This window comes from Apium graveolens, chromosome 8 (genome assembly GCF_009905375.1).
Source record: "Apium graveolens cultivar Ventura chromosome 8, ASM990537v1, whole genome shotgun sequence".
In the NCBI taxonomy this organism is placed as follows: Eukaryota; Viridiplantae; Streptophyta; class Magnoliopsida; order Apiales; family Apiaceae; genus Apium; species Apium graveolens.
In genome coordinates this window covers 170,332,843-170,345,458 of record NC_133654.1, presented here as the reverse complement: position 1 = coordinate 170,345,458, position 12,616 = coordinate 170,332,843, and the positions used below count along the sequence as shown (strand labels likewise).

General features: G+C 33.6%; 1 protein-coding gene across 1 annotated transcript; it reads right to left on the bottom strand.

Moving 5' to 3' along the window:
* Positions 1-3,087: 3,087 nt before the first annotated feature.
* On the bottom strand, positions 3,088-3,465 carry LOC141680140 (uncharacterized). Its single transcript, XM_074486444.1, has one exon. It carries the CDS (start codon positions 3,463-3,465, stop codon positions 3,088-3,090), a length of 378 nt encoding a protein of 125 aa, XP_074342545.1.
* Positions 3,466-12,616: the final 9,151 nt, after the last annotated feature.

Sequence of the window (12,616 nt, the reverse complement as noted above, 5' to 3'; positions counted from 1 at the left end):
TGATAGTAAACCCCAATTTTGTCCTTTTAATAAAAACAAATGGACATATTACATTATTAGTATATCCATTTTTCAAAAGATATTCACTGAGACGATTGTACCACATACGACCCGATTGTTTCAATCCGTATAATGATCTCTGTAATTTAATGGACTAAATCTCTCGGGGTTTTGAAATATATGCATCAGGCATTTTTAATCCATCAGGGATCTTCATGTAAATGTCATGATCGAGTGACCCAAATATGTAGGAAACCACAACATCCATTAAATTCATTCAGAGCCCTTATAGAATTGATAAACTTATTAAAAATCTGAATGTTGTTGCATCCATTACCAGGGAATAACTTTCATCGTAATCGTTTTCAGGTCTTTGTGAGAAGCCTTGAGCAATAAGGCGTGCCTTGTATCTCACAATTTCATTTTTCTCATTTCTTTTACGCACAAATACCCATTTATATCCAACGGGTTTTACACCTACAGATGTTTAGACAATAGGTCCAAAAACTTGGCATTTTTCAAGTGATTTCAGTTCTGCTTCAATAGCTTTGTTCTACTTTGGCCAATCATTTCTTCTTTTACATTCATAGATCGATGTAGGCTTATGATCCTCGATTTCCTCAGAAATGTCAAGTGCAGCTGCATATGCAAATATATAATCCATGATAATTTCTAATCTGTTCCACCTCTGTCCTGAAATGACATAAATTATCGAGATCTCTTCATTGTCAACAATTTCAGGTGTTTGATCATCGTTGGAAGACGTCTCTTCAGTGATCAATCCAATGATGTCATTTGATGTTCCAACTTCCTTATCAAGTTTTCTTGTTTTTCTTGGAGTTTTATCCTTGGATCTAATAGGTCTACCACGCTTCTGGAATGCTTTAGACTCATTTGCTTACATGATTTTATTATCTTCTTCATGAAGTTTAATCTTACAAGGAACATTAACAGCTGGTACATGTGACTTTGTCACATTCTTGACATCAGTAAATGCATCAGGAAATCTATTTGCGACTTCTTGTAGGTGGATAATCTTTTGAACTTCAAGTTCATATTTAATTTGTACGAGGATCAAAATGAGACAGGGATGCTACATTCCATAAAATTTCTTGCTTTTATTTTTCAAATGTAATTTTTTTTACATTTTTGCCAGGCTTTCTGTGCTAATCAGCATTGCTTGTAGGAAATACTGTCTCATCAAATTGACAATCAGCAAGTCTTGCCTTGAATAAATCACCAGTCATGGGCTCCAAATATTTAATAATTGAGGGAGATTCAAACCCAACATATACCCCTAGTCTTCTTTGGGGTCCCATTTTTGTTCGTTGGGGAGGGGATATCGGAACATAAACTGCACACCCAAAAATTCTTAAATGAGAGATATTTTGTTCGTTACCATTTACAAGTTGCATAGGGGAATATTGATGATAAGAGGTCGGCCATAACCGAACTAAAGAAGCCACATGCAATATCGCATGTCCCCAAGTAGAATTTGGTAAATTTGTTTTCATAAGTAAAGGTCTAACAATTAGTTGTTGCCTTTTAATGAAAGATTCGGCCAGACCATTTTGAGTGTGTACGTGGGAACAGAATGTTCCACTTCAATCCCAATTGACATACAATAATCATTAAAAGGTTGGTTTGTAAATTCTCATGCATTTTCCAATCTTATTTTTCTTTATATTATGATCTGGGAATTGTGCTCTTAATCGAATTATTTGATCAAGGAGTCGTGCAAAAGCAACATTACGAGTGGACAATAAACTAACATGTGACCATCATGTTGATGCATCAATGAGTACCATAAAGTACTGAAATGGCCCACTAGATGGGGTAATTGGTCCAAATACATCTCCTTGTCTTCGCTCCAAAACTTTTGGGGATTCAATTATAACTTTCACAGGAGATGGTCTAGACATCAATTTTCCTTGAAAACAAGCAATACAAGGGACATCTTTAGATAAAGGAACAAGTTATGTCCATTTGAGTTTTCTATAATTCTTCGTATCATTGTTGAACCCGGATGGCCTAAACGATCATGCCACATAATAAAATTAGTTGGATTCTCTAATTTTTTGTTTACCACCATATATGATTGAACTAAATTTATGATGGTGTAATACAATCCAGATTTATATGAGGGGAGATTTTCAATTAACTGCTTCACCCTTGAGACAACTGATGTGATATATAAAAATTCTTCATCATTTATATTTGTTGTCTCTATGTGATATCCATTTTTACGTATATCTTTAAAACTCAAAAGGTTTCTTTGTGATTTGGTGGAAAACATTGCATCATCAATGGTAAGTCGTGTACCATTAGGTAACATTATATTTTCTCTTCCAGAGCCATCAGTAAGATCTGATGCACCAGATATGGTGTTCACAGTAGCTTTAGCTAACTTTAGATGGGAAAAATATATTTGATTTTTAGAATTGTGTGTGTTGTTGCACTATCTGCTAAGAAAAGTGATTCCTCATCTTTTATGACATATGATGAGAGGCTGTTGGCCATATTCTTCACAAAAATAAAGAAAAAATAGAAATAAAACATTTCATAACATTTCATAGACTTTAAAATTAAGCAACATATCAATTAAAAAAAGTTTATAGTTTATCCGTAAAAACATACACACTTAATAAATTAAACAAGGCATTTTATTTAATTGGTATCATCCCCAGCAAATTTGGCCACCTTCATATTGCCATCTTCAAAGAAATCAGACACTTCCATGTGAGTAGAGTTAAGTGGATCAATTTGATTTTCTCCACCAAGGTGAGTTTCAAGCTGGGAAAGACCCAGAGGATCATGTTGCTCAGTAAAATTAGTATCAACGCTTTTTAAAGAAGCTTGGTAGAGATCAACAAGATGCTTATAGGTACGATATGTACGACTCCGGTGCCCTTTCATTCCACAACGATGACAAATGCTTTCAACCCTTTAACCCATCATATTTCCCTTAGGCTTTTCCTCATTCTTTGTCCACTTCTGGTGGTGAGGCTTCTTTTTAAAATTTGAGAAGTTTTCATATTTATGACCTCGACCATGCCCAAAACCACATCCACGGGCATGTCCACGGCCTCATCCAAAACCGCGTCCTCGTCCACGTCCAAAATCATTACTAGTAACAACATCCACTTCAGGGAATGGTGTTGAACCAGTTGGACGAGCTTGATGGTTTTTCATCAAAAGTTCATTATTTTGTTCAGCAAGCAGCAAGACAGAAATAAGTTCAGAATATTTCGTGAACCCTCGTTTACGATATTGCTGCTGCAGGAGCATATTGTTGGCATGAAAAGTAGAATAAGTCTTTTCTAGCATATCTTTAGCGGTTACATTTTCACCGCTTAATTTCAGTTGAGAAGTGATTTTGAACATTGTTGAATTGTACTCGCTTACACTTTTATAATCTTGCAAGCGCAAGTGTAGCCAATCATAACGAGCCTTAAGTAGTATCATAGTTTTTTGATGATCATATCTCTCTTTTAGATCCATCTAAAGGTTTAATGGATTCTTAAAAGTTAAGTATTCAGTTTTCAAGCCTTAATGAAGGTGATGACGAAGGAATATCATGGCCTTTGCCTTTTCTTGCTCATTTATCACATTTTCTTCTTTTTTTGGTGTCTCCAAGACCCATAGCATGAAGATGAATTTCAGCATCAAGGATCCATGTCAAATAATTGTTGCCAGTGATATCAAGAGCGTTAAATTCAATTTTTGTAAGATTTGACATTTTAGCTATAACACAAATCACAAATATTTAAAAAATTATATTTAGAAGAAAAATTATATTAGAAAATCAAGATTTATCAACAAAACATAAATCTTATTATGTAAGAATATACAAAGATTTATTGGTTATATACAATCACAAAGATTCCACAGTGTTATACAGAACGTGATCATACGGGTATGTGAGAAGTTACTAAGAACATAAGTTAAACCGCAGGTTGCTACAACTGCTGGTACAAGTAGCCAAATATAAAGCTAATGTGAGGATAATATTTACCATTAACAAGGTATATAAATATGTCTCATTGTTAATCATTAGAACTCTATGCGTACTTGTGTAAGACTATGACCACCAACCAATAGTAGTTTCACATTGCATTAACAAATAAACGGTGATCAATAGGGAAATTGATATATGCTATTGCGAAAAGTCATGTGTAAACGTTGACTGGATTTCTATTTGTACAATTAATAGTGTACGGTGTGTGTAAATATATATAAAAAATATGTTATAGGTGAACACTATGAGAGCTCTGACTGTGATATTTTATTGAAATGAATATAATAAAATAAATATTAAGTGCACTTGCGAAAAATTACTGTTGTAATAAAAAAATGATATGGTGGGCTGCAGACTGGACTAGCACAAAATTAGTCAATTCTCTAGGTTAAGCTATTTCAGAGTGTAAAGTCCTATTTGGCTACTATACAGAAAGGTAGACATAGGAGATTAAGTTATATATTTGGTGACCAAGTCCTATGTAAACATAAAGATTAGTTTACCAAAGCAAGTTCAATCATTTATAAGTATAAAATAATGGTGCACATTCAAGAAGCAAGATCATAAGGGAAAATACAAGAACCAGAAGATGTCATGTATTTGTATGATAAGGACAAGTACTTATACACGCATAGTGCAAGGAATAATATTTCAGAATATACATATGGGTTTATTTTATTCTAAAGACTCAAAAGTGGAATTAGTTGGTTATGCAGATGTAGGATATCGGTCTGATCCACACAAAGGAAGATCACAAACAGGTTATATATTTACATATGGCGGGACTGCAATATCTTGGCGATCTATAAAACAGACTCTTGCAGAAACTTCTTCGAATCATGCTGAGTTGTTGGCACTTCATGAAACAAGTTGAGAGTATGTATGGTTAAGATCTCTAGTCCATCATATTTGAGAATCATGTGATCTTTCAGTTAATAAAGGAACTCCTACTTTTCTTTTCGAAAATAATGAAGCATGTATCACTCAGACGAAGGAAGGCTACATTAAAGGAGATCCGACAAAGCAAACTTACCCAAAATTTTTCTGCACTCATGGACTTCAACGGAGAAGGGAAAATGATGTTTGTGAGATGCTCACATGTGAGAATCCAGCAGATTTATTCACAAAGCGCTTCCTACAACTCCTTTTGAGAAATTAGTGCACAAGATTGGAATGCGTAGATTTCGGGATATATGCTAGTAGTTATATATGTTCAAATGAGGGGGAGTCACGGTATTTTATTATTTATACAACACATGTACTCTTTTTCCTTCACTAGGGTTTTTCCCACTGGGTTTTTCCTAGTAAGGTTTTAATGAGGCATGTTGTTGATGTGAGTCATCCAAGGGGGAGTGTTATATATTTAATGGACGACTCTTAACTTTTTAGCTTCCTTTAATGTTATACACACCTCTTGGCCTTTCATTTACTTGTAACTCACTAAGTTATGACCCTATATAAAACTTGTAATATGTGGTTGGACATATGGATAAAAAATGTGTGATAATCTCCATCTCTAACATGTAACTCTTCTCTTCTTAAATTTATAGTTATATATTATATATAACAAAATGAAGTATAATTTCACATATTTTCATTTTGTTTAATTTGGTTAACTTTTCAATAATAATACGAGTCTTTCTAATCAAATGATCAAAAATAGTATAATACACATTTTTGACTTAAATCCCGTCAACGACAAACACTTATATATCATTCATGTTTCTAGTTTCAAATCATATGGAAAAAAATATTTATACTATTATTATATATACTATCCAAACACTACTCAACTTTCGAGTTTCGAATCACATTAATGATAAATGTTTATTTTATTATTTATAAAAATACAAATTATATATACTATTATACTATTTGATTAGTCAAATTAAAATTCTCAAAATAAGATTGTAACTATTTTGTAAATTTATATTAATTAATTTTAATATTTTATTACATTTATTTATAAATAATTATAAAATACTAAAAAATATTACGGAATTTGGAAAAGCTAGTACTTCTCGTACTTACAAGTAAAGTACTATATCATTATAACTATTCACGAGAAAACATAATTTCATTTTAATAAGTCAAACACACCCTTGTTGTGTACATACGGTAAATTAGTGATAGATAAATATATCCGTACTAGCCTATAATCCGTGCGATGCACGGACTGATTATAATATTTATAATTTTATTATTTTGTTATTTCGTAAAATTAAATTATAAAAATAATGGTTATATATTATTGAAATTAATAAAATTAAAATATTTACGTATTACTTTTTATGTATTATATATTATTGAAGGATTCAAAATTTCGAATGTTAAAATTTTAAAAAGTCTTTTCTTCTTCTGCAATCTATATGGCGGGTGTAGGGCTTATACGAAAGTGAGAGTCTTAAATATAAGTGTATACGGATGATTTGCTATTGTTTTTTAATTTTTACTTGATTTAATAGATATTTTATTATATTATAATTTGAATTAATAAAATTAATTTTGGAAGTGTTTGATTTCCTAATAATAAAGAAGTTGAGTGCTCTTAGATATCAAGGTGAATTATAATTCATAGAGTTTGTAGTTATATGAGATACATGATTTATTTATTTTGATTAAATAATATTTGTTTAAACATTTTTGGCAAGGCGTTAGGTGCTAACCAACGGACCAAACTTATAGCTTATAATTATAATACTGTAGTATAGATAAGAGGTGGTGAGCGGGAGATAAAAGCTGAGCTCAATATTTGTCTTGTACCTATCTACAACAATTAAGAAGCCCTTGTTTTGTCACTTCCACACACACTTATATAAACACAAAATCATATGTGTCTTGCTTTAGTTCTAAACTCAGATCCTCTCCCCAACCACCATACCTCTCCAAACTCCTTAACTAACAATCTCTCCTCTCTCTTCTCTCCTCCATCCAATCCTCAAACAATCTCTCCCTCTCTCTCTCTCAACCTTAAACAATGAATACCAACTCTCTCTTTCCTAGCCGTCTTCATCTCATCTTCACTCTCCTTCTCCTCACCACCGTCGTTTCGTCACATATATACGATCATTCGCCACAAACCCATCTCGGTATTCACCGGAGATATCACATTCTCCACCGTTCTTGCACTTCTTTCCCCAAAATCTCTACCTTGAACTTCAAAACTAAAACCAAAACCCCGCCTCCTGTTTTCTGCTTTCATTATCGCAAGAATCCTCGCTTGGACTCTCCGGCCAGATCACACGTCGGCTCCGACGAAATTGATCCAAGATACGGTGTTGAGAAAAGATTAGTCCCTTCTGGACCTAACCCTCTTCATAATTAATCACAATTCATGCGAGCCTATCACACATATATATCTTGGGTGTGTGCGTGTGTTTTCTTGAATGATAATATTTGATTTCTTGAACTTCATTGAAGTATTAGTTACTAGATTAAGGCGAGATTTTTTTTTAATGTGTTTTTAGTTTTTGTATGTTAATGTAGAAGATAAGTAGAGTACTAGTGCTGTTTCCAAGTTTGTTTTTGAGTTTGTATTCCTCTATGCTATTAAGCCTATTTGCACTGTAACAGCAAAAAACAAGCTTGGAAATAGTAGCTTCTTTACAATCGGATTCAAGGATGGATGATCCAAACCGAATTTAACGTGTTTACTACTAGGCTGTTTCGAATTTCGGAAGACAGGAAATTTTAGAATTGTTAGCTTTAAGCTTTGATTTTATGTTTTGTCATGGTGGGGGAGGTGGTGGAAGTTATCTTCAAAAGATATGCATGAGTCTCATCAATTTTGGTGATGTGATTCTGGTGATGTGATTCGCAATTCATTAATGGAGGTGCCCATGTTTCACAAGGACAAAACGGACATTTGGCTTCTCGCATACAGTGTAATCATGAACCAATATCGAGCTAAAGGCATGGTTTGAACAAGTTATACTCACTTGTATGTTTGCCTAATTGTGTACAAAAAGAGCAAAGGTCTCGATTTTGTTTTGGTAATATGCATATGGTCGATTCTAGATTCTATCGTTCTTTTCTTTATGTTTTTTAACGAAACGGTTGGTATATATAAAACAATCTGTATTTTACTCTTTTAATATTTAAAATTTCATTCTCGTAATAGTACTTTAGAAGAAATAAGAACCATCTTTTCCTTTTTCTTTTATTTTCAATAATAATATAAATCTCAGTTGCAGACCTAATTACTTTAAAAATACTTTGTCGGTGAACGGGGTGAAAGCCCCCAATTAATCAAATTTGAAGAGGCTGCACTACAAATACCCATTTGCGGTACAGGTTGCCCAAACTACCTGATAGATAAGTGAATGGAAATGACTGGACATACTAAAAAAAAGCTAAATATAATTGGTCTAAAATCGGTTGTATTTAGTTAAATTCGATCGTACGAGCGTATTTAGCTAAATACGACCGACTTTTGAACCGGTCGTATTCGCTCGAGTAATATTTAATAAACCAGTTGAATTTAGCATTAAATACGACCGGCTAAATACGATCATCTAAATACAACTTCTACTAAATACAGCCACTTTCGGTCGAATTATATTTTTCGGCTAAAATTCGAAAATCCAGCCCAAACATTTAAATTTTTCGAAATTTTTTAAACAGTCCACCCAAAAATTAAATTCGACCGAAAGTGGTCAAAACTACGACTTTAAATTCGACCGCATGCGGTCGAAATAATGAAAAACCAATTTTTAAAAAATAGTCGGAAACTGGAAAATTTCCAGAATCCGGGGAATTACAGTTGCACCATCTTCATCTTAGCTGTTTCTTTAATAAACTCAGCTTCCCATAACCCTTTATATACTACTGGATTAGCAGTGACTTGGATGAAGAACTGATATTAGCATAGAAGAACTTTTATAACATCATTTTAATTTTATCCACAAAGCAATCAATAGACAGACTGCTGAACTAGCATTAAGGACATAAAAATTCCACAGAACAAAATACGTAATTTTATTATGCGCCTAGTGGCACATGTTAGGTAATGAATACAACATAGAGGGGGTGAATGTGTTTTAGGATATTTTTAAGATTTTTAAACTATTTTGGATATGGTGAACAAAGCAGTTTAACTTGTAGAGATATAATGTTTAAACTGAATTAATAAACATGCATATAAACACAGTATCTTCAAAACTCACTTAATTTTATATTAAAATCAAGTATGTCTTACTACAAATTTCTGGGTTCTTTGTTGATAAAGAACTCAGTTTCTTTCTTGAGAGAGTTACAAGAATTTCTAGATCTGTTTATTACCTCTAAAATAAAGGACCAGTGTTTACTTTATAGATTAGTAAACACAGGTTTTACATAACATGCAATAACATGTACTAAACCCTACTTTAAATTATCTAAAGCTTTCCATTTCTGACTTAGTATATCTTTGCAAATCGTGCATGTCTATGAATCTTGGCATTTGATCTTGTACTCTTCAAGTTGCCTTTGTAGACTTTTCAAATCAGTGATTAATTTATTTGTTGATTGACAATCTTGAATCATTAACTGGTCTGCATTCTGTACTTGAGGTTTATATCGAGATCTCTAGTTTGAACTATAGAGAACAGACATCTCGATAAGTATAATGACTTATCGAGATCTCTTAGTTCTCGATAAGTATCTTAACTTGTCGAGGTCTCTGAGTTCTCGAATGTGAACTTGACTTGTCGAGGTCTCCAAATATCTGCATGTAGAATCGACTTGTCGATATCTGCAATCTTCATAACTTTACTTTGGCTTGTCGATATCTCTGAGTTCACGAATGCAGGAATGACTTGTCGATATCTCGAATATTCATATCCTCATTTGCCTTGTCGATATCTTTGAGACTTTTCGATAAGTTATTCTTGACTTCTCGATAAGTCATTCTGGAGTTCTCGAATGACTTTTTCTATATGACTTGATCTGTGACTTGTAGATATCTTGACTTGAAATATTTTTTCCAAAATAGATTTATTCAACTCCAACCTTCTTCAAAATTTCTCTGAGCCATGATCTTCTTAATCTTCTTCCAGAGTTTATTCTTAGGGTTGAGACTGTTTACAGAAAAATACTCCACTCTAATCTTTGACATTTTTCAGACTCAAGGAATACAATAAAAAATATAAATTAAGATTATCAAAAACTAATTTTTAGGGCTGTCAATTAGATTTAGTCTTGTTATAGTACATGCATGTCTTGTACAATAATCTCCCCCAATTTGAGAAGATTGCTTATCACAAATTTATGCCCGGTAACAAGACTAACCCCAAGTTATATATTGAACAATAAAACATTACATAAAAATTGACAGAATTAAAACTTTTATACATTAAGTAATTTCTTGAGTTTGAAAGATACATTCATCAGACAAATGTCTCATCTCCTGTTTCTTTTCTAATGAGGTCATTTAACTCTACAAGTACTTCCAGTTCCTCTATGATTGGTGTCCCTCTTAGAGCTTCTACAAGTTTGAGCTAATCATGTAATGGATAACGGTACAAGAAATCGACCCAAATTCTTGAGAATATGCCAACCATGATGTTTAGAAATTGTCCATCCTTGGTGATTCTGCTCATTCCATTTGCCTTGAGTTCTTAATATTTTCGTATAAACATTTCTATCTCCTCAATATATTTTCTTCTCATTTCCTCCTTTTCAGCCTTTTCTCTTGCTCTTCTTTCTTCCCTTACTACCAACCATTCATCCAAAATAGATCTTCATGCCTTAGTTGCAGTATCCTTGTCCTTCAGTAAGCTTATCACCCTTTTGATTTCTGTGGGTGAAAATGTGTCCATTAAGTTTCTGCCAAGAAATGTGAAGGATCCATCCTAATAGTACATTCTTACTTCCCTTAGTGTTACAACCCAAACTCTGACCATTTCTTCAGCTAATTGTTGAAAGTAGTCTTCATCTGAGATGCACCGGTTCAAGGGTAGAAAATCTTTTTGATTAAAGCAATTCCAGATGGCCCACTCAGTAACTTACATTTCTTTGATTTTCTTTCAACAGATTTGTAATGAATTTTGGTTGGTGGCTTAACAGAAGGTAGGTTTGAGATTTTCTTTAGAAAGGTTTGGCTTGAGGTAATTGGTATTTTCAGCAAGGTGTTAGCAATTTATTTATACAGAAATTTGGGCTTAGAGGTTTGAGGTGGTATAATGTTTGAGTTTGTTGGCTTTCTTTTGTGGTTCGGAAACATCTTCCTTCTTCTTCCTTCTCCTCTCTTCATCCTTCTTCTTATCATATCCCTTTTTCTTATCTTCTTTCTTCTCTTTGCTGCCAGTTGCTCTAGAAGTTTGACTTGGATTTTAGCCAGAAGGTGGTTGATCATCTTATTCTGCTAATCATCATCCTTGTCATCCTTTAAGTTTTAATCTGAAGTTGGCAACATGGTCTCTGCATTTTGAAGGTATCTAATCAAGATTCTGATCATTTCCACATCTTTAGGTTTCTTGTGTATTTTGGACTTGAGATCAATTTCATGAGTCATTATCAATCTCACATTATTCCTTACACAGTTCTTTGGAACTGTGAAATATCTGCATTTTCTGGATTGTGAACAAATGTAGGCAATCCCCTTGCTTGAAAAAAGATATGGTTTAGGAAAAGCAGCTTATCTGAGCATTTTTTAGTTCCTTTAGCAGTTGGGTGTCCTCTGGAATCACTGTATGTACTTTTCCAATCACTACATCCAGCTCAAATGCTCTCAATTTTTGAAGATTGGAGAGAGACACTTGTAGACATCTGTCTAGGCCACAATCATTCACATCGGCAACAATCTTTTTCTCCAGGAAATTATCAACTATGACAATTATCACTCTGATAAAGTTGATGTTATTGGCCAAAGCTTTTTTTCAGTTATATAGTTGTTGTGAAGAGACATTCTTAAGACTGACAGAAGTTCATTAAATTCCTGATCTTGACAAAGTCTTTCTGCAGCTCTTAGAAGTCTTTATTTCCCAACATCTTTAGATAATTGAGCTTTTGAAGAGCTTTGACCAGTGTGAGTCTCCTTTTATTTACCAGTATCCTTGGATTGTTGAATCCTATCTTCTATCTCCCCCTTAGTCTTGTTGACAGGCATGAGTAGGGGATTTGGTATTTCTGGCCTCACAGCTTCAGGAAGTGCAGGAAATGGAATGTTAAGTTTTCCTATGATGGCTCCCAAAGCCACATAATTTTGCATTTGTAAGTGCTTGTGAGAGTCCACTAAGGTCTGGATATCATCCCGTTGACTCTGCACCAGAGAGGTGAGAGTTTGCACTTGAGCTGTGATTGAATCATTTGAAGATTGCAAAGTTGAAACTTGTTGTTGGAGAGCTTGAATTCGTAAGTTTGTGGACGTAGAGATGGGTTGTTGAGAGCTTGAGGGAATAGAGGTATCAAAGGTGTCTTGAACAGCTTTGTTGATTCCTTCCATGAGCAATGCAGAAGGCTCATACCTACTTTGATAAAGCTGGTTCAATTTGAGTTTTGTATCATTTGAGTTAGAAATATATTGTTGAACTACCTCATGCAAACCTATGAAGGATTGTCTGAGATTTTTGACATCCTTTTCTACAGAAGTTAGATCAACTCTTGTCATTAGGTTAGCAA

Coding starts and splice junctions, on each gene's coding strand:
- LOC141680140 (XM_074486444.1), bottom strand. CDS start 3,465: ATGATACTACTTAAGGCTCGTTATGATTGGCTACACTTGCGCTTGCAA.